Source organism: Neoarius graeffei, chromosome 3, assembly GCF_027579695.1.
Source record: "Neoarius graeffei isolate fNeoGra1 chromosome 3, fNeoGra1.pri, whole genome shotgun sequence".
NCBI classification, from domain to species: domain Eukaryota; kingdom Metazoa; phylum Chordata; class Actinopteri; order Siluriformes; family Ariidae; genus Neoarius; species Neoarius graeffei.
The window spans coordinates 120,645,250-120,668,272 of record NC_083571.1 but is presented as its reverse complement, the minus strand read 5'-3'; the positions used below and the strand labels follow the sequence as shown (position 1 = coordinate 120,668,272).

Sequence of the window (23,023 nt, the reverse complement as noted above, 5' to 3'; positions counted from 1 at the left end):
AGTATTAAGATTGGAGGCAGAGTTATTTTATCTCCCACCCTCCAAAAAACATTGTAATTAAGAATGCTCCAGAAATTATTACACAAGAACCTTTTTCTTATACCGCGAGCTGGTCTAGTGGTTAGTGTGTCTGCCTCTCGATTGGGAGATTGCAAGTTCTACTTGTGGTTGGGTCATACCAAAGACCATCATAAAAATGGTACCTACTGCCATCTGGTGAGGCACGCTGCAATACTGATGCGAGTGGGGAGTCAAACTCTCGCAGTTACCAGAGGACCAACCCCCTACTGTAACCCTAGCTGTATTGAGGTATTTCACCTGATGTCACAGGGTCACGTGACGCCCCAGGGTCCGCCATTTTGAACGTCAAGTTAGCTAATGTCAACAACAGTAGCTGGTATGTTACTGTAGCAATGTTTACGTTCAGTCATTTGGATGACTGTTAAAACCTTTCAGTCTCAAGTTTTTCCTTTACTGGATTTACTAGTTTACTGAGCTAGCGCGCCGGCAGGCTAGCGCGCGCCGGCCGCCGGCAGGCTAGCACGCGCTAGCTCCCAGCCTGCCCGAGCACGCTAGCTCAGTAAACTAATAAATCCAGTAAAGGAAAAACTTGAGACTGAAAGGTTTTAACAGTCATCCAAATGACTGAACGTAAACATTGCTACAGTAACATACCAGCTATGATGTTGTTGACATTAGCTAGTGCTAACAGCTAGTTGCTAATACACTGCTACAACTACACCGACCCTAATAATACAGTTCTTAGTCATTGCCTGGTAACAGCAAATTTATAACGGGCCATGTCTCAACAGACTAAGAAGTTATTTCAATGACATTTAATAACATTTTGTTTATCCTGAGGACCGAAAGTAAATGAAAATGTGAACAAACCTTAGCTGTAATAAGATGGTGACCACCGGCTCCAGGGACGACCCGCTGATGTAGGCATGTTACCCAGCCTGACACAAAATTTTTGTAGGTATCCAAACTCTTATACGCTTTCAGATCAATACCTGTGTATGGCGATGGGTTTTTAACGACATAGGTATACAGATCATGTGGGCCGAAGTCAGGTAAAGACGAGAGCTTCGTGTACTTCCGTACATCAGTGAACAATCCTGGTGGAAGCAGGTAAACGTCGTTCTCTAAGCCTGCTAACCTCAATTTTTGCAAATACCTCTCCCTCTGCTCGCCCTGTAAATGCCCTACGTCGCTGGATAGTGAAGGTGTTTTCTGCATCTCGCTCCTTTTTCTTTTATGTTTTTCGTTTGTCGCCTTCCTCGCATTCAAACTGATTCGAGCCATGCCGTCCAAAATGGCAGCATCACATGACTTGGTCACGTGGGTGAAATACCTCAATAGGCGAGAGGCAGAGGGCTATAGAAGCGGAGATCAGCACCACCCAATGCATCTTAAAGGCCTGGTTAGTACTGGGTTGGGAGACTGCCTGGGAAGACCAGGTCTTGGTACGACCAGGTCCTGGCACAAGAAGGACTTTGACCTTTTTCTTATCATGACTTCTAATTCATGGATTGTGAACTAATTTGTGTTATTATCCTAGTGAGGAAAAAGGCATTTAAAAGTTGTGTCAAAGCTGTGTTTACAATATGGTCATAAGATGTTTAAATATTTGGTTGTAATCTATTTGAATCTGTTGAAAAGACAACTACTGTGGTCATACACAAGATGTCAGACATGATATGGGCTTAAAAGGACATATAGTTGACCAGGAGTGATGCGACCGATAATGGACTGATAATAATGTCTTTCTAAGGGCCAGTTTATGTAACATCAGGCTGGATGTGTAAGTAACATTCATGGTCAACTGCCCAGTTGTGCATTGGGATTACTGGGATCTACAACCCATTTGGGAATTGTTAATACATCCATTTTTGATAGATAGATTCTATTCTCCTTTTTGTGAACCTCAAAACCAGAGTGTGCCAAAACAAAGATTACTAACCTAAACCCTCTTGCTAGAAATTTCATATAGTTGCCACCACAACACCTGAGACTTCTGTTCTGATAGTCACTGCTGGCAAAACCACATTCATTTACAACTCAGTAAAGCATGGTCTGATAAGTCATATTAAGATCAGAGTTTCGGGGTTAGTCAGACAGATTCTTTTTTGCTGAGACCATGCTGAAGTGGCGGGATTCAGTCATATAAATATATAAATGGGGTTTGGAGTCTCCTTGGCTGTTCCTTAGTGGAAAAAGTGAAATGATAGTTGTGAGAGAAGAAGGGGGTGGGGGTGGGGAGATAACATCATGGCCATGGAGTGAAAGAATTTTAAAACCATGCGCCTGTGCACTGGCGGTTCTAATTTGGGCCGTATGTCAGAGACTGGCTCTAACAGGCTTTGGACACGCTTAGTTAAAGACTGTATGCCTTCTCTGTCTACACATGAATGTGCAAGGACAGTCAATGGAGCAATGGCAACTTGCCTGTGTGAGGCATCTAATAATGCAAAGAGTCATGAGGAAGGATTTTTTTTTTTGTGGTTTTATATCCACCTTAGAATATTTTCAGGCGTTTAGCCTCATTTCTAATTAACGAGTCCCTGCACCATGTGTGCATTTTAAATGGAACTTGTGCTCTGATTCAAGATGCAAAAGTTCACTCGGGTCAGTCAGTATGCTGGATTGCCACCATTCTTTCCATTTGTAAAAGCGTTCCTAGTAAAAGTCTTGGAGTCAGTCATTTCTTGGATGCAAGAGAGATTTGGATGAGAATAAGCAAAAAATATTAACAGATAGTCTTTGGCTCCTGTCGAACAGGAAATGACAGTCAAAAGCCACCTCAGACATACAGAGTTAATAGTTTAGAGAAACTGAAATCTTGAATGTAATTTTATTTTTATCATAAATTAATAGGAGTAATGTGCAGTTTAATGAATGTTTCTGTGTGTTTTATGGGTTTAGTTCATCTGCCATCCCTAGACAATTTCTTAATAGGAACCATGTTCAGTTGAGTGTTACTGTAAAATGTAATCTGAAATTAATTAATTGCCTGTCTCTGGACTATTTCACGAGAGCACAAAGTGAACTGAAATCCACAGAATACAAAAGTGAAAATGTAGCAAAATGAAGTGGAAACAGTGAATTTCTTCATAAGCCAATCTCTGCACTTTCGTCTATTTCAACGCCTTGCTTAATATTTTCCGTTGTTCAAAATGCTACTTTTCCTCAACCTTCGTTTTGCCAGAGCAACAAGTTACTGCTGGTAGAAAGGTATTATTATTATTATTATTATTATTATTATTATTATTAAATGTCTCTGAGGGCCAAATGTCCACTCAGAAGGATACCAATAGTTTGTCTTGTTGTTGTATTACTGCCATATGACAGGACTCTTTCCATTTACTCCAGATGTAGGTTGATTAATCAGAGAAGCTCATAAGTTCCACTTTAGCTCTGTGCAAACTGCATAGCTTAGTACTGTACTGGTTGACACACTATAATTTGTCTGATGATTTAGGCATGTGCGAAAGTGTTCGGCTCTTGTAATCCTGTTGTTTCTGTCTCCAGCTTCCGCCGAGGCTAAGGCGCTTATTGTGTCCGACGAGACAGAAAAGTCAATGAGAGTGAAATGGCAAGCGGCTCCAGGCCGGGTGCTGAACTACAGAGTGACATACACGCCCCAATCTGGTGGCAGACAGCTGAGTGTGAAAGTGCCGCACACTATGACATCCACCATGCTGAAGAAGCTGAAGCCCATAACCGCATATAACATCAATGTTCACCCCATTTACAGGCGTGGAGAAGGCAAAGCAAGGCAAGGAGTAGGAACCACACGTACGTTGGCCCATAATTCAAAGCCCCTGAGTCACAGGGTGTGTGTGTGTGTGTGTGTGTGTGTGTGTGTGTGTGTGTGTGTGTGTGTGTGTGTATGTGTGTGAGGGTGTGAGTGAGTGAGCAAGTGTGTGTGTGTGTGTGTGTGTGTGAGAGAGAGAGAGAGAGAGAGATCTAAAGTGAATAAGAGCTTCCTTCCAGTAACAACTCCCATTACTATTTTTATGCATTGTATTTTTGAACATTATACTGAGATATGACATTTCTTTTGACTTCATAATAATACAAAGGCCAAGACTGATTTTATACCCAACCCAATATCTTCACCTCTGTTATTGGGAATATAACATCAAGGCACATAATATTCATGCATTTATTTTTCTTAACATGTTTAATCTAAGGCTGAATAATAGAAGATTTAGCACTTTGATCATGAGGAATGACAGTTAACATTTCAAATTTCGACATTTTATGTTTTCTTCAGAAAATTACCTATAAAGATTTCATTCTGAATGTGATCCAGGGGCATCATGGACATTTTGACACTTATCGATGGACTATTTTTACCACCATATTTGTTCAAATTGCTCTGTACATACTCATTCTGATTACAGAGCCTCGAAAGAGATCTGTATTGCTATTTTTCATCACTACCTCCCTGTGTTGGGGATGGGCAATTTGTAGGCAACATGGTGGAGCAGTGGTTAGCATTATCACCTCACAGCAAGAAGGTTCTGGGTTTGAACCTCACAGCTGATGGGGTCTTTCTGTGTGGAGTTTGCATGTTCTCCCAGTGTCTGCGTGGGTTTCCTCCGGGTGCTCTGGTTTCCCCCACAGTCCAAAGACACGCAGTTTAGGTAAAATACCCCTCAGTGGGGTTGCACAAGCCAGTGCATACTGAGTGCCAGTCCCAAGCCCGGATAGATTGGGGAGGGTTGTGTCAGGAAGGGCATCTGGTGTAAAACCTACACCAAATCAAATACACAGAACTGTGTGTCGTTGTGGCAACCCCTAACGGGAGTAGCCGAAAGAAGATGCTCCGTGCACTACATAATTACAACAGGGACTGAGTTTGCAATATTTTATTAAACAGCTTGGCATAGATAATATCCTAGAGAATAATAGGTGTCTTTATGTTCAGTAATATTTACAGGAATTAATGAAACCTCCAAACCTTCCCCATGCTCTGGTCCCCTCCTAAAGACACAGGTGGGAATGTAAATAAAAGCCAAAGGAGATGGGACAAGGACTGTGATAAAATTATTCCAAATTTACTTAATAAAGATCAGTCATTTTTATCCACTATTTCACAGAACAGATATTACTATTAATAAGACTAATTACAACTAATTAACGTCAGTTCAAGTTCAGTTAAAATGCTTGGTGTGTCTCCTCTCCTACTACTGGTGTACATGTACAACTTTGTCATCATGTCCTAAGATGGCTATCTGTGTCGGTCTGTTTTTTTTGTGCAGTGTCACCTTACAAAGCACCAAGAAACCTGCAGACCTCTGAACCGACCAAAACGAGTTTCCGTGTGACTTGGGACCCAGCACCGGGTAATGTTCGTGGCTACAAAGTCACATTTCACCCAAGTGATAATGAAGTGAATTTAGGAGAGATGCTTGTGGGACCATATGACAACACAGTCGTCTTAGAGGAGCTCAGGTAGGATGAAAAATGCAGAGAACTGTTTATTTCCAGGTTTATTATCTTCATTTTTGCTCAAGATTGTTGATCGGTTTTGTCCGCAGAGCAGGAACAAAGTACTCAGTGGCTGTCTTTGGAATGTTTGATGGAGGTCAGAGTTTGCCTTTGGCTGGAGAGGAAAGAACAACACTTATTGATCCATCTGATCCCCCACCCATGGACCTTCCTGGTAAAGCTTCACTATACGTAATACTTACACACAACTAGTGCACACACTTAGACATACATTCGGCAGGATATCACATGTGCACTGTGAAAAATCAGAAAGGAGTAAAACACCACTGGTAATGTTGTGGATCATTTCTGAAAGAAATTCTTCTCATCACTTATGTTATTAAAAAAACTCATGCTACTGAGAATCCGCAAAGTCTTCTGTCTTGAAGATGCTCCTGTGTCAGAAAACCAAAAGTGACAGCTTCAACCCAGCAAAGCTTTGACACAGAAGTGTTAAATATTTTAAAACTGCTTTTGTGGAACATTTTTCATACTGAATTAGTCTTTCTAAATAATTTCTTACAATAGAAGTGATGACATATTGGAATGTGTTCATTAATATAAACCTCTGATTTGCCTTTCAGCCAGGATTACTGTCCAAGTGTAACGGAGGTCAGACAGTCAGGGGACACGAGATGGACTGGGGTTTTTGTACATTTATTTCCCTTTAGAAAAATAAAACAAATAAGCCTTCAGGCTCTGGTGTACACCGAACGTGCAGCATCCGATGCAGTGCAAAGCTTTTCTTCTTTTTTCATAATAACAAAACTATATTCATATAAAAGAATGAAAAGCTTGTTTCCATAAGGAATGCATTGTAACTGCAATACCAAGACATTCACATACTATATACATTCACATTCGGACTGGAGCAGCATACCTTTAGAAAAATAAAACAAATAAGCCTTCAGGCTCCGGTGTACATTGAGCGTGCAGCATCTGCGCAAATAAAATAACAGAACTGCACCGCGTTACATGGGCTAATTACATGCATTCATCGTTCATGCAGCGCTAGCAGGCTAGACAGAGTGGAACGTTCAGAGGCATGGAGTGTCTGCTAATTACCGTTCGAGAACACTCAGTGAACATTCGTGATCTTATCGCATATAGACATAGATAAACAAAGGCAATACACACATACAAAGCATGTCAGACTAACTATACATTTAATACATGTTAAACTAAGCTGTATCTTCCATGCACACTGAACTAAACTATCCACAGAATGAATGAGAACTTGCTAGCGGGGTTTAGAGCCAGCCACGTTAATCTCAGTCTGCATAAACCTGTGGCACAACCAAAAACAATAAACTTTATGTCTGTGACACGAATTTCACTCAAACCCTTACAATGCATGAAAAATAACATCACATATGTCGAAGTTACAAACATAAATCATGTTTTACTATAAAGAAATTAAAATATAATGTGAAGTGTTTTATACAGTGAACCTACCTGATGCAGTGTAAAGCTTTTCTGATCAGGTATGACCAGTGCTCAGGGACAACCCAGCAGACCTGCAGTCCACCTTACCTCCAAAGGAGGCTCCAAATCCCCAATACAGCATTAGGCTGCTCAATTAATGGCGAAAGTCACATACGAACACTATTATACATTTTTAACTCCGTTACACAAGCCGTGCCATGATAGAAAAATAATCCACACCTTCTGTCCAATCAGAATCGTGCATTCAATAGCACAGTGGTACAAACTCATTCATCATATTTCTGTGCACTGATTTTTTTTCTGATCCCCTGGAAAATGTTTTTGATCCTTGGCTATTTTTCACTTGCCAGAGATGGATTAGCTATGTGCACTTTAATTATGTATAACAAGATGTTCCTACTTGTGCCACAGCAAACAAACAAGCCAAAAGAACACAGTGTCTGTGTCTACACGTCTTTCCCTTTCATATCCCGCTGCTTCTTAGAAGTCCTCATGGAAAAGAAGCACACTGGTTCCAGTTAAGAGCCATTTTACAGCCAAGAGAGAGAAAGACAGAGAGAGACTTGTGCGGTGTCATCACAGAGCAATATGAGGCGAGGAAAATGTTATGCTTATCCAGTAAGAGCTGAGATTACAGCTTGACTCTGGGCAAAAGTTCCTTCTTCAGTGGAGCTCAGACACAATGAACCTTTGCCCTGTAGGTTCTGATCCGAAGCCAGAATTCAAGCTACATCTAGATGAAGAGCTGATTTACACGCTCAATATTGTTACTATTTCACAAACATCAAACAAAGCTGTTTTTCATTTGACTTTTTTAGAAGATAAATTGTCAAAAAAATGCATGATGCCATCAGACAGGGAAGACAGGCAAGGAGAACTGAACCTTTCTTGGTTTAATTCAGGAGAGGAAAATCAGGGAATCGGGACTGTGACAAACCTAATATTTTTTTCCCCAAAAGTTCAAATTGCTTTTTGGCATGGACTGACATAATTACTTAAACATTTTCTATAGTTAATAATAATAATAATAATAATAATAATAATAATAATAATAATAATAATGGAAACAAGCAAAATGCTCAAAGCAGTTTTATTTATCTCTTGCTGCATAATGTCAGTGGAAACTTCTCAAATGCCTTTTTCCTGTTTTTTCTTCTTATTTTTTTTTTAAATTATCTGATCCGCTACACAACTAGCCAAGGAATTTGACAGAAATAAATGAAACATCTTATTGGAAAAAAAAGAAGAGATTTTCAGAATACAAATTACTCAGGCTTACTCAACATTTTGAACTCAACACTGGCCTTGTGTACAAAACTGCAACTCTGTCTCCAAATTACAGACAGGCTTCTGGCTTTCCCTTGAATTAGTCATGAATAAATCACTGTGCTATAACATGTTTTCAATTGCAGAGACAGAGGCAGTGTGTGCAGTGCACTAGTCTCTTTGCAGGTGTCTGAAGCTGTGTGAAAAAAAACCCAACACATATGGAGGAAGAGGAATGTGCCATAACTCAGGGAGGGCTTTGCTCATATATCACTCATCTACAGACCTTCTTCTTTTTGAGGAGATAGAGGCCATAATGTCTCACCTTGAAGGCTGGGTACCAGAGGAAACTGGATGTTGCAGCAAGAACAAAGACGTGGGGAAAAGGGGTGGGGGGAGGGGTGTATAAATTTGTGTGTAAATTGTCCATTGTTGGAAAAAAGAAATAAAAATTTTCCCAAATGTGTATTTTGTAACTAATATCTTGTGATTGTGTTTGTTCCTGTGCGTATTGCACTTCCTGTTCACTTTCTCTTTCTTTAATTTTTTTCCTCTTGGACTTGCTAAAGCTTTTTGACTTGGTGTCGCTATGTGACAGGTGTCCTCCATGTCCTCATTCCACAGATGCTCAGTGTAAAACCACAGCCAAAGCAGATATAGTTCTGCTGGTGGATGGCTCCTGGAGCATCGGACGTTTGAACTTCAAGACAATTCGGACCTTCATCGCTCGCATGGTGGGCGTCTTTGAGATCGGACCAGACAAGGTCCAGATTGGTGAGGCTCTGGTGCTTTGACACATTTCTTTAGAGGTCAAAGATTTATGGAAATGACATAACACATTCTGGATGCCAGATGTGAACTGTGATTTGGGGCCCCAAAATGAGTTATTACCTGAATTTGCAGTGTCCTTCACTTAAATGTGTAAGGACAATATAAAATAAAATGTGAATCTCCTGAATCTTTGCCAGATCTGACATTTCATCTGCATCTTTTCCAGGTCTGGCTCAGTACAGTGGAGACCCCAGGACAGAGTGGAATCTTAATGCTCACCGTACCCGTGAAAGTCTCTTAAATGCCATCGCCAACCTGCCGTATAAAGGCGGAAACACCATGACGGGTATCATGTCTTGATTCACAATATTAAGCCAATGTTTACTGTATAAATCACATACACTATGTTGCGTGATAGTTTTATAAAATGTTCTCAAAGATTTTTTTATTAGTTTAATAAGTGCATGTTTCCATCCTGGATAAACATTTGCTTCAATGCTTTTCTTTCCTACTTACCCTCGATTGAACAGGTATGGCTTTGAACTATATCCTGCAGAACAACTTTAAACCAGAACATGGGCTCAGGCCTGACTCTCGCAAGATTGGTGTCCTCATTACTGATGGCAAGTCACAGGACGACATTATCCTAAGCTCCCAGAATCTGAAGAACGAAAATATCGAGCTTTACGCTATTGGTGGGTGACCAAGTCCATTATATTGTGTGTTACATTGCTAAAATAAGCTTTTTAACAAAAACTTTACCCTTAAGTTGTTCAATTCCTCTGAGCTGGCAAATTTTCATTGTTTAATGGTACTTGTGTCACATTTGTTACCATAGTCCTTTATTTACATTTTTTTTACATTCTAGCCAGCTAGCCGTGTACTATATTTTGTTGTAGTATATTTTGAAGGTCATGAAGGCATTTCTGATTTGGGTATTACTGCATATTCTTAGCCACAGATATTCTTAATGAATATAAAGGTGTACCGATGTTCTTAAAACATTTTGAACAGTTTACAGTTTCATGGGCATTAAAGATGTATTCAGTAACAATTTATGATTTCAAACATGGGCTAGTTTTTAACGCTTACAAGATGTTCAGACGTTCTGTAATGAAATAAGAAGCAAAAACAGACTTTTGGTTTTGGACATATAGGTGTGAAGAACGCTGATGAGAATGAGTTGAGGTCCATTGCCTCTGAACCTGATGAGATTCACATGTACAACGTTAATGACTTCTCCTTCATGCTGGACATTGTCGATGACCTCACCGTAAATCTCTGTAATAGTGTAAAAGGTAAATGCCATAAAAAACTGACCTTTTGACATACAGTTTGAAGCTGAACTGGATTCTAAATGTTACAGACCATTGATTTTGATGCGGCGGGTGTTACGTGAATGTAGATGAGTAAAGGGATAGATTGGAAGTGTAAACTTGATGTGTGTTTGCTAAGGTTAACCCAAGAATGTCCTGGTGTCTGTAGACCAGGCAGGGACAAATGCAAAAAGTCCATTCAAAGGACAGCTAATAAGAGATTTAAAAAAAAAGTTTCTTAGCATACTGGAAAGACCAAATGTTTTATTCAGACTTACCAATGGTCATGTGAGTAAAAATGTATTGTGAAATGAATTAACAATCATGGCCAAATGCTATTAATGGCATAAAAATGTAAAGAACAAAATGAGACATATTACATACAGATTATGATTGAACAATAGGGACAAATTCAATGTGGTTTTGACAGTCAGATTGCACTGGAGTTTCAATATCTGCCTACATTGTAGTCATCAAGGAGCTGGGAAGGACCTTCTATTCTAATATTCCAGACTGAATAAACTTGAAGTGGAAGATTGTAAATCAAAGCTGTTGGCTAATGTGAACTTCCAACCATCATAGCTGTTACTGCTCAAGACTTTGTTTTAAAAATACATTTCACTAAAAAAACATAACAATGCCATAACTCTAAAATGGAGGCCAGATATTGAGCTCAGTTCCTCCCAGGAGCATAACAGTGATTTACCACACATTGAACAGTTATACTATATCCTCAAACAAACCAGCCCCCAAAGCTATTGATATATGAGCCACTTCACTTTTTTTTTTTAGAAAAACTAATATGCCTCAGATAGATTTGTAGCTTGTGTATATCCTAGTGTGAGAGTTGTTTTCCATTCCACTTTGCATTTTTTCCATTGCTCATGAAGGAGGAGGTCCAGGAACTCCCACAGATCTAGAGACATCGGAGGTGACTCAGTACTCCTTCCGTGTCACTTGGATGCCCCCTGATGAACCTGTTGAGAGGTTCCGGATCGAATATGTCCCTGTGGCTGGAGGCAACACTGAAGTGGTGAGACTCCCTGAATGCTTCTGGCATGGTCCTATAGCTTACAAGGAACGTTTTAAACAAAAATAAAATTTGGCTGCTTCCAAAGGTCAGTCAACATGCTTGGTGTCTGAAACTTGCCTCTTTATTTGTACTGGAGCTATGAGCTTTATAGCTAGGCAGGAACTGTAGAAATTGCATGTCTAAATTAGCCAAGAACAATTCAAAATACACCCCATGTCTCCAAAATAAAACAGAAGTAGTCTAAATCCAACTGTAGAAATGTTATCAACTGAATCACTTCATACAAATTGGTGTTCAATTTTTGGGCTGCACAGTTACTTGGTGATTGTTGTGATATCAGGTATTATTCTATCCACATTTACTGGATATGAGCAATCGTGCACTCTGATTGGCTACTCTACTACTAGGCTATCAGCTCATATACCATGAGCTGATGGAGAAAAACAAAATGGCAGAGTGTGTTGCTGAACCAACCGAAGACAAAATAAAAACTCTACTAAAAAACAAACACCCCCCCCAAAATACAAAAAAGCAACAAAATATGGAATGAAAGTATTTGATGATCAGAACATACATTTTTTTTTATTTTTCAAGAATTATTATTATCGCATTTTTCACAAATTGCTCCTGTCATTTTGCCAGTTTGTTTACATTCTTCATCTTTAAGCATTAAATTTTGTTGAATTTTTTTAAACTGGTTCAAAAGCTCAAAGAAGTTTGAAAATTACAGAACTGAAATATCCAAGGAAGAATTAAATAAATATCTAAAGCTATTCTATACCTCAGCATGACAGCAAGACAGCACGTTCTACAAAAAAACAACATTAAAGTCAATTTGTGCCGCCATCGATAGGTTTTTAAGAAGTCCGCCTAGGTGGAAACTAATTTGTCGGATGTTTTATATAATGTTTTTATTTATTGAATTTGAAAAAAAGAGCTCTGTTTCTTAAAATCCAGTGAATGTGAAAAGAATAAAACAGTTATTCCACTCAATCTCCTTGTACATGACTGATAGCCAGTACGGTGCTATGCACCTCGCTGGCTATCAGCTCATGTACGACTCGATTTTGTGGAATAACTGTTAAATGTGCTGAGGAACAAGTGACTCTTTTACAAGATGGAGCTATAATTGATTTTAGTTCTGGAGCATCCTTTTGTACATACAACAGTGTGATACAGGTTCAGCAACAATATAAATAAACCAGAAAGCCTTCCTTCCTTACGAGTAGCATTAGCATTGGACCTCCGCTTTGAAACTAATGAAGCAGACTTCAGACATCAAAGAATGTCTTGGTTGATTGACAAGCAGGAAATTGTGCAAATATCATTTTTGTTTGAAATAAATTTTACACTCTTTTTTTCAGTAATGAACACTACACACACCATCATCAGTCTAATCAGCTGGTTCATCATCATCAGTCTGTACTGACAGTTTGCTTTATACTTGTGAAACAGCCAGTTTAGATACATTTGCAGTGCCCGATTTCTCCACAGAATTTTTTTCCATTCATGTGTCTAGTGTTTTCCATCGGCCTATTAGAGGCATCATAAAATTGAGGTTTTGTGGCCAGGCATGAGTTACATGCAGCATGGTCCTCCAGAACTGATTCCACATTGTTTTGGCTTTTTATTGGATTTCTTACAGTGGAAACAACTGCTATTATATAATAAGATCAAATTCATACCACATATAAATCTATCTTATGGGAGGTCTGATTACATGTTACATTCCCACTATTCTTATATGTAGACATCACTTTTTCCTCCAATAATTTTTTAAATATCTCAATATCTTCAAATAAGTACAGTGAGGTATGATTTTATTGCAAGCTACTTGTTTGTTTGAAGATATTAGAATTTGGTTTTAAAAGTATATTCAATATCAGAATCAGGATCTTAAATATCTTCCAATATTTGGGTTTGCTGCTGTACTGAAATATTTTCAAAATTGGGTTGTAATAAAAACCTGATTGGCCTTTGTCCACTATGATCCTTTGCAAATTTCTGTTGTTATTGTTCTGGTATTCTTCTCTTGCATGATCTATGAATGTTAAATAATTATTTGGCAGGTTGATTTATTTTGATTTTTCACAGAGGTATATGGATGGTGAGGAGAACACTTTGGTACTTACCAACTTGACTCCTGACACAGAGTATGCAGTAAGTGTCTTCTCCATTATTGGCGAGGACAGCAGTGAACCCCTCAAAGGAACAGAAACCACTTGTAAGTTGCACAAATATTTACCACCTCTGCGCTTATTGTTTTACTCATCCTCCAATTTATCCAACTCATCCTACTTTATTCTACATCCAGGAAATTTTGAGATCACTCCCTCCACTCCAGACCACTCATGCAGATTTTTTTTTTTTTTTGGGTTAGGAATGACCACTGTAAAGGTGGACAGTTACTGACCATATATTTGTGGGACTAACTGCTTATTTCTCAGTGAATGAACCTCAGTGTCTGTTTGCTAAAGGAATAATCCAAATGAACTGAAACGCAGTTCTCTACCCTAAATGTAACTGATCAACCAAGGCACATTCTTTGTCACACACATATCAAACAGCATCAAGTAATATTAAACAGACTGACACTTGACATCACCTACAGGTACTTATACAACATCTACTGCAAACCTCAAGCAGCCATCTGCTTAAATCATCTGCTCAACTATGATACAATACATTGAACAGACTGTCCTCTGTGGCTGTAACACCTAGACCTCACTTTGCTTCCGTAGTGCCCCTGGATGCCGTGATGCACATGATTGTCTATGACGAAGGTATGACCAGCATGCGAGTGAAATGGGAGCTTGTAAAAGGTGCTAGTGGCTATTTGCTCAAGTACAATGCCATTAACGCCACTGTGCACACTGACGAAAAAGAGGTGAGAACTGGAACACATGCAAGTGCTTACTCAGCCTTTCCATATCCACTTTATAAAGCATGTTGGCAAGGTCCACGCCAGTAGTTCTTCACTTCCAGATGGCAAAATGCAAGAACGCTGTGCTTTTACTGTGCTGTTTAGGCAAGTGTGTACAAAAATCAGACATCTGGGACCCAAGAAGGTAATGGCAAAGATTAGATCATGTTGGGTATGTGACAGCTGTTTCTCCGCTGAAGTCATCGCAGTGATATGATCCAAACAGGATTTGAGCAGATTCTGTGTATTTTTTTTTTTAACTTTCTGTTTTCTACAGGGGGCTGTAGGGCTGCCAGAAATAGCCCCCCAAAGTAGGAAGAGTTATTAGGGAATAACCAGCTTTAGTTTTGAATGAGGCATTCAAAAAATGCTGCGGGTCCTCTCTGGTTGCGTTGCCTTCCCTCTAACGTCCGGTCTCTTGCTCTCCCTCCCACTTGCAGATGCGAGTTAGGGAAAATGTAAACGATGTCCAGCTGCTGGAGTTGTTTCCTAATACGGCCTATGCTTTATCCATGTTTGCTCTACATGGGGATGCTGCCAGCGCTCCCCTCATTGACCAGGGAGTCACTTGTATGTTAATTTACATTCATATCATACCAGTTTGGTGTTTTTTGTTTTTTTCCCTGTTGATCCATTTCTAACTAACTCCTGCTTCTCGTTTTTTCATCATGTTGCTGGTCTCTCTCAGTACCCATCCCTCCTTCTGGCAACTTGAAAATCACTGACGTGACCCACAGTTCCATGCATCTGAATTGGGATCCAGCTCCAGGGACAGTCATAAAGTACATCGTCACCTACAAGCCTGAAAGTGGAGAGCCAACTGAGGTACTACATCCTCTCTCAGTCTATCCTTTCAAACATGGAATGGGAAAAACAGTCATACAATCATGAGACAGTACTTCCTTTATAAGCAAACCCTACAGCTTTTTGAAAAGGAACATGTCTGAAACTGAGTCTGATTAAATATGACACCATCACATTTTATCTCATGGTTGGAAAAGACTTTATCCCTCTAGCTAAGCTATGTAGATACAGTAATGTGAAGTGTTGGAGAAGATTGCTTGTACATCAGCAGTGAGGAAGGATCCTAGAGTTCTGGAGGGGAATTAATGGACAAAAGAGACAGTTTTGATCCTGACTTACATAAGTCATGTATTCTAAACCTCCAGGATATATAAAGGGCCAACAATACCCAAGCACAACAATTTGTGTATGCTAATGTGTGAACTATGTGAACTAATCTTGAATCCAGACCAAAAGGAACTCCTAAGTCCCCCCAGTTCTTGTCTTGAATGCTACAACTGTGGTGACCCAAAGTGGTGTTACAGTCAGATACAATATGGGACCAGTGTTCAACCCTCTTCAATGGCCAAAACTGTCAGTACTGACATGAGGTTGTGTGTTTGAGTTGGACCTGGAGAAGAACCGACTTTGCTGTTAGGCTTGTTATACAAACATTCATTGATATATTGAGGTATACTAAAGCCTAAGGTAGTACAGTGTTTGTATGGTGCAGGACTGTCCAAGTCTTATTTGGAAAAAATGGTCATTGACAGGTATGTACCTGGGAGATTGACTAATTTATCAAAAGTTCATCCATGTGAACCTACATAATATGAAGTGGTTAAGAGGATGGCTATGTGGTCCAGGCAGTTTTTTTTCCCCAGCATATGCAAAAAGGGTTTTCTTTTTTAATGCCCTTTCTGCCATCTAGCTTCCATTGGTATGTGCCAACCCATACTTAGCCAAATTATGTAATCCCTAAGGATAATTAAGAGACATGTTTTGGGACTTCTAACATTCTCCATATGCTTACTGGCATTTCTGTTATCCACCTTGATGTTTCACTGATAGGTTGAGGTTGGTGGGGACATCAATACTCTGGTTCTCAGTAACCTCCGTTCTCAAACTGAGTATGATGTTACTGTCACTCCTGTATTTGATGTGGGACCAGGAAGCAAAATGACTGGCAGTGCTATCACAGGTGAGATTTTATTTTAATTCGTTCTTTGGGGCAGTGAAAGATTTGTTTCTGATCAAATATCTACCAGGGTATCAGATCACAGATTAGCTCTTGTTTGCTGAAAGAATGGCTGTGAGACATTTCAATAGCTTTGCCATTTCTGCCATTGGAATGTTTCCCATGCATTTTACCACTCCACATTAAAGCATTGTGTGTATGTAGATCTTTCATCAGTCAGCCATTACATGAGGAACATGTATTTATGAATCCCAGCTGATTCACTAGGCTGTTATTTTCATGGTCACACAAAGCCTTTCACAGTAGTCAAAAATGTACCAGGTCATGCGAAAAGACTTGTAATATTTGGGGTCAACATTAGAAAACACAATTTAGAGCTTAGATGATGACTAATAGTCTGGTAATTGCATCACCTTTTTCTCTTTCCCCACATGCAGATGTGGTGCCAGCCCCAAAGAACTTGAGGTTCTCTGATGTGACACAAACCTCATTTAAAGCCACATGGGAACATGGAGCCCCAGATGTCGCCCTCTACCGTGTTGGGTGGGTTAAGAAAGGGGAGACAGACGTCCAACATGTAAGTTAATCCAAATTGCTCCAAAGATCATTCACAAACAAGGTTCAGATTGTGGAATAGAGTAGAATTTAACAGGAAAGAATTCTTGTAGTGCTTTCTGTAACAGATTTAGTCTAAAATTTTCTTAGTGCCTTAATCCCCAGTGACCAAACCAAGGGTAACAGTAACAAGGAATCTCCTTGAGATCCAGCTATGGAGAAGGAAATCTTGGTAGGAACCAATGTTCAGAAGGTTAGCACAATCGGTATACTGTAGGTAAAGCAGACAAGTTGGCCATAGTAACCAACCAATCATTAAAGAAAGACCAGGAATTGTAGGCCTCAGGATAGCAGGAGTATGATGCGAATTAAACCAGGAGATAGTGAGACTAATTGTCTGGTACACTGTTTTTTAGTGTTTCTAAAACTAAGCTTTGTGTCTCTCTCTCAAGACTATCCTGAGCAACGAGGAAACATCTCTTGTTCTCACAGACCTAGAGCCAGACACTCTGTATGATTTCATTGTCACAGCCATCTATCCTGATGAGTCTGAGAGCGAAGACTTGATTGACAGCCAACGTACATGTAAGATATACAAATACAAATGGATACACAAGTGCAAATACATCTTCGCACACCTCAACTTCAAAATGTCTACCCCACTGATCAAACTGTAATAATTTATTGTTCTCTTAACATCTTTTTCTAGTGTCAAAGATCATTACACCTGGTATGTTGTTCCAAACAAGAAGAAATGTTGACATTAAAATAATTGTAATGGTAACACCGGTGCTGGTCATGAACGTGCTCATGAAAACACACTTTAGAAAGAATAAGAACTGCATGTGCATTACTGAACCCAGTGCTGCAAATGCTAATAAAAGTGTGAATTGCAGCAAACTTTCCATCAGAATCACCACCCATCTACCAGTCTTGTCCAAGTCATTCTGTCACCCATCATGTTGCCATCAATTCCATTCATTTTCACTGTCATTCACTCTCATTCTTGGTGTCATTATATGTGCATGTGCATACATAACCTGCCCGTCTCAACTGTGTCCATACTGTGGAAAGTGGCTTCATCACCATCACCATGTGCTTCTCCATTTAGCTTCCAGGATTGAGTGTTGTGAGAGTAGTACAAAGTTACTTGGTTAACTTATGCTTCACCTTCTACCAGCTCCCAATGCACCGCCTCAGAACTTGCAAGTATTTAATGCCACTACCACCTCTCTGACTGTGAAGTGGGACCACGCTCCTGGCCCCGTCCAGAACTACAAGATCAACTATCAGCCAGTGGCTGGTGGAAAAACTCTGTCTGTAAGTCTTTCTGCACCCAGTCACCCCTCACTGCAGAGTGGAGATCTTTATAATCTCAACGTAATGGGCTGCATTTATCCGACTCAATATGTCCATCAGAATTTTCCACATTATTAACACAAAATCTGTTTTACAGACTTGTTGAGCCTTATGTTATCAATTACAGTAGGAAACCCCCTAGAAAGTTGGAAACCCTTTTTTATAACCCTCAACAACCTCTGGAACACAACATCATCTCTGTTAAATGTCTTGAGCCATGAGCAACTTAGACTAAAAGCACCACTGGTGTGATTAATCAATTTATCTAAAGGATTGTTAACTGTATAAAATCCCATCAACAATGTTTTTGGCACTTTTTTTTTGTTTACTGCATTGTGTAAATCTCCAAGTTGGCAAAAGAACATACATTTCTTCCCAAGAATGTAGTTTGATCATGAATTGAAATGAAATTGTTAACAGACACTAGATATTCAGGATAACAGATTCCACTTTTTTCCCCCTCACCACTTGTTCTGTTGTGTTCTAACCCAAATCAAATTAGAAAACCATTGAATTAGAAGATGTGTCCACATTTTTGAGATGCACTCTATGATCTCAGTCTTTATTTTTATTTTTTTAAATCTTGTTTAAGAAGTGGGACCAGACATGATAAAGCATGCAAACAGTGCTTCATAGCCGCCCATATCTCTGTAATTCAAACTATTCAATAAATATTGAATAAAGGGGATAAACCTGAAGACAATGAGCTAAAGTTAATATAAATGTTTTAGTTTTTCTGGTGGGAAATGAGATCTTCCTAGTTCTCCAAAATTTGGGGAGAATCAGGAAATATTTTTCTCCAGTAATTCTCCAAGGCATTAGATTTAGTGAGGCGTGTGTGTTCTTTTTGCATATTGTTATGATGAGGATCTTTGCTGGTCCACATTTTTGTTCTGTGCAAACTCCACAACACTTAAAGAGTTTCTACATTTGCTCAGGTGATCAGGGTTTCTATATATGACGTCTTCCTGACTTTGTAGCGTTGGGAGCTACAACAGCTGCAACAAAGCCTGGCCAGTGTGGGAGTCCACAAGGGCTAGCCTGCAAAACTGGCCACAGGGTTAAATAAGATAATAAATACCAAGACAATTCTTGTTGTTGGAAAACATAAACACTTCCCACCATGGCTCTAAAGCAGCTGGAGAAGATTGTTTCTGACTCATTATTTAATAAATAGCAACGATGTAAACTTTACAATGAGAGGAACGAAACTGTGGGCTATTTGTCTTTTCTCACATCATTAGTTTAATATTTAGATTATGTCACTCTCTCAGGGCTTACTTCTTCACACAGAGGATGTGTTCTTTACAGCATCAGTCTTTGCTCATTGATTGAGATCATTTAAGAACTTGACTGACATTTTGCATAGGCTTTACACTGATACTATTGGACACTTTTAGAAATAAATTTAAATTTAAGGCTTATGATTTTTGGCAGATTGCAGCACAATATTCTAAAGTAATGAGATGTCATACTTGTAAAAATTAATTATTTAAGTACTGCTAAAATGCATGAATTGATAAAAACATAATATTGGATTCATAGATTAGATCCTAGAATATCTATAGATAACCCTAAAGAGGTTTTATAGAATAGTAGATGAACATGCTTTCAAGGATAAAGACATTAACAGACAAAAAGAAAAAAAAAAGTATAACACTCATCATACTTTATGTACCAAGACGTTAATATACAGTGGTGCTTGAAAGTTTGTGAACCCTTTAGAATTTTCTATATTTCTGCATAAATATGACCTAAAACAACATCAGATTTTCACACAAGTCCTAAAAGTAGATAAAGAGAACCCAGTTAAACAAATGAGACAAAAATATTATACTTGGTCATTTATTTATTGAGGAAAATGATCCGATATTACATATCTGTGAGTGGCAAAAGTATGTGAACCTCTAGGATTAGCAGTTAATTTGAAGGTGAAATTAGAGTCAGGTGTTTTCAATCAATGGGATGACAATCAGGTGTGAGTGGGCACCCTGTTTTATTTAAAGAACAAGGATCTATCAAAGTCTGATCTTCACAACACATGTTTGTGGAAGTGTATCATGGCACGAACAAAGGAGATTTTTGAGGACCTCAGAAAAAGCGTTGTTGATGCTGATCAGGCTGGAAAAGGTTGCAAAACCATCTCTAAAGAGTTTGGACTCCACCAATCCACAGTCAGACAGATTGTGTACAAATGGAGGAAATTCAAGGCCATTGTTACCCTCCCCAGGAGTGGTAGACCAACAAAGATCACTCCAAGAGCAAGGCGTGTAATAGTCGGCAAGGTCACAAAGGACCCCAGGGTAACTTCTAAGGAACCGAAGGCCTCTCTCACATTGGCTAATGTTAATGTTCATGAGTCCACCATCAGGAGAACACTGAACAACAATGGTGTGCATGGCAGGGTTGCAAGGAGAAAGCCACTGCTCTTCAAAAAGAACATTGCTGCTTGTTTGTGGATGGATGAGACCAAAATAGAAATGAGAGGTGTTATGTTTGGAGAAAGGAAAACACTGCATTCCAGCATAAGAACCTTATCCGATCTGTGAAACATGGTGGTGGTAGTATCATGGTTTGGGCCTGGTTTGCTGCATCTGGGCCAGGACGGCTTGCCATCATTGATGGAACAATGAATTCTGAATTATACCAGCAAATTCTAAAGGAAAATGTCAGGACATCTGTCCATGAACTGAATCTCAAGAGAAGGTGGGTCATGCAGCAAGACAACGACCCTAAGCACACAAGGCGTTCTACCAAAGAATGGCTAAAGAAGAATAAAGTTAATGTTTTGGAAGGGCCAAGTCAAAGTCCTGACCTTAATCCAATGGAAATGTTGTGGAAGGACCTGAAGTGAACAGTTCATGTGAGGAAACCCACCAACATCCCAGAGTTGAAGCTGTTCTGTATGGAGGAACGGGCTAAAATTCCTCCAAGCCGGTGTGCAGGACTGATCAACAGTTACCGCAAACGTTTAGTTGCAGTTATTGCTGCACAAGGGGGTCACACCAGATACTGAAAGCAAAGTTTCACATACTTTTGCCACTCACAGATATGTAATGCTGGATCATTTTCCTCAATAAATAAATGACCAAGTATAATATTTTTGTCTCATTTGTTTAACTGGGTTCTCTTTATCTACTTTTAGGACTTGTGTGAAATTCTGATGTTGTTTTAGATCATATTTATGCAGAAATATAGAAAATTCTAAAGGGTTCACAAACTTTCAAGCACCACTGTAGTATCACTACTAACTTTAATCTTCGCCATAAGAATCAAACACCAGAACTATTTTAAACTTCTTTACGACATGTACTGTATATAACTAAATAAAACACTGATGCAGTGCCTCCAGGCTCAGTGGACTGTGTATTGCTATGCAACAAGACAATGACCCAAAACACATTGCAAAGGCATCTGAGAGGTCAACAGGGAAGAATAGTGGAACATTTAGGCCAGCCAAGTCAGTCTGCTCATTTAGATACAATTATTACAGCCAATGAAATGCCTCACAATTTAACAGGAAATACAGTAAAAAGCTTGGCAAAGCACTGCAAAGGAAAATCATGAGAATATGGTTTTGTCAGCAGGCCAAAGACCTGATGTGGTTATAGCACATATGGTCAAATACTAATTTATATGTTTTTTTTTTAAACTGTCATTTCAGTTAAAGTTCATTTGAGCACATGAAGTCCAAATTTCCAAAACAAATGAGTCCAGAAATACTCAGAATTCAGAAAAGGCATGCTTTGTACTTTTGATTAGCATTTACCTAAAAAAAATAGTTAATGTTGGCTTTAAGGACTGTTGGACAGCACCTTAAGCTCTCATACAGCATCATTGCTTCTAAAACTACAGTTAATTCACACACTTCATGAAGGGGTTTATTTTGTGAGGTATACAGTGGTGCTTGAAAGTTTGTGAACCCTTTAGAATTTTCTATATTTCTGCATAAATATGATCTAAAACAACATCAGAATTTCACACAAGTCCTAAAAGTAGATAAAGAGAACCCAGTTAAACACATGAGACAAAAATATTATACTTGGTCATTTATTTATTGAGGAAAATGATCCAATATTACATATCTGTGAGTGGCAAAAGTATGTGAACCTCTAGGATTAGCAGTTAATTTGAAGGTGAAATTAGAGTCAGGTGTTTTCAATCAATGGGATGACAATCAGGTGTGAGTGGGCACCCTGTTTTATTTAAAGAACAGGGATCTATCAAAGTCTGATCTTCACAACACACGTTTGTGGAAGTGTATCATGGCACGAACAAAGGAGATTTCTGAGGACCTCAGAAAAAGCGTTGTTGATGCTGATCAGGCTGGAAAAGGTTACAAAACCATCTCTAAAGAGTTTGGACTCCACCAATCCACAGTCAGACAGATTGTGTACAAATGGAGGAAATTCAAGACCATTGTTACCCTCCCCAGGAGTGGCCGACCAACAAAGATCACTCCAAGAGCAAGGCATGTAATACAACCCCAATTCCAAAAAAGTTGGGACAAAGTACAAATTGTAAATAAAAATGGAATGCAATGATGTGGAAGTTTCAAAATTCCATATTTTATTCAGAATAGAACATAGATGACATATCAAATGTTTAAACTGAGAAAATGTATCATTTAAAGAGAAAAATTAGGTGATTTTAAATTTCATGACAACAACACATCTCAAAAAAGTTGGGACAAGGCCATGTTTACCACTGTGAGACATCCCCTTTTCTCTTTACAACAGTCTGTAAACGTCTGGGGACTGAGGAGACAAGTTGCTCAAGTTTAGGGATAGGAACGTTAACCCATTCTTGTCTAATGTAGGATTCTAGTTGCTCAATTGTCTTAGGTCTTTTTTTGTCGTATCTTCCGTTTTATG

General features: G+C 39.1%; 1 protein-coding gene across 4 annotated transcripts in view; it reads left to right on the top strand.

Annotated features, from left to right (window-relative positions):
• col12a1b (collagen, type XII, alpha 1b) overlaps positions 1 to 23,023 on the top strand; it is a 123,508-nt gene that overhangs the window by 33,628 nt on the left and 66,857 nt on the right. For 2 of the 4 annotated variants that reach the window (XM_060918016.1, XM_060918018.1), the window contains exons 15-31: positions 3,532 to 3,798; positions 5,271 to 5,463; positions 5,550 to 5,674; positions 8,836 to 8,985; positions 9,209 to 9,328; positions 9,513 to 9,677; positions 10,140 to 10,280; positions 11,189 to 11,331; positions 13,426 to 13,555; positions 14,073 to 14,218; positions 14,695 to 14,824; positions 14,943 to 15,079; positions 16,109 to 16,238; positions 16,673 to 16,812; positions 17,243 to 17,375; positions 17,500 to 17,520; positions 17,971 to 18,110. In XM_060918016.1, the coding sequence (XP_060773999.1) occupies positions 3,532 to 3,798; positions 5,271 to 5,463; positions 5,550 to 5,674; positions 8,836 to 8,985; positions 9,209 to 9,328; positions 9,513 to 9,677; positions 10,140 to 10,280; positions 11,189 to 11,331; positions 13,426 to 13,555; positions 14,073 to 14,218; positions 14,695 to 14,824; positions 14,943 to 15,079; positions 16,109 to 16,238; positions 16,673 to 16,812; positions 17,243 to 17,375; positions 17,500 to 17,520; positions 17,971 to 18,110 (2,411 nt within the window). The remainder of the gene's footprint in view (positions 1 to 3,531; positions 3,799 to 5,270; positions 5,464 to 5,549; positions 5,675 to 8,835; positions 8,986 to 9,208; positions 9,329 to 9,512; positions 9,678 to 10,139; positions 10,281 to 11,188; positions 11,332 to 13,425; positions 13,556 to 14,072; positions 14,219 to 14,694; positions 14,825 to 14,942; positions 15,080 to 16,108; positions 16,239 to 16,672; positions 16,813 to 17,242; positions 17,376 to 17,499; positions 17,521 to 17,970; positions 18,111 to 23,023) is intronic. The other 2 variants (XM_060918017.1, XM_060918019.1) reach the window with 2 other exon arrangements.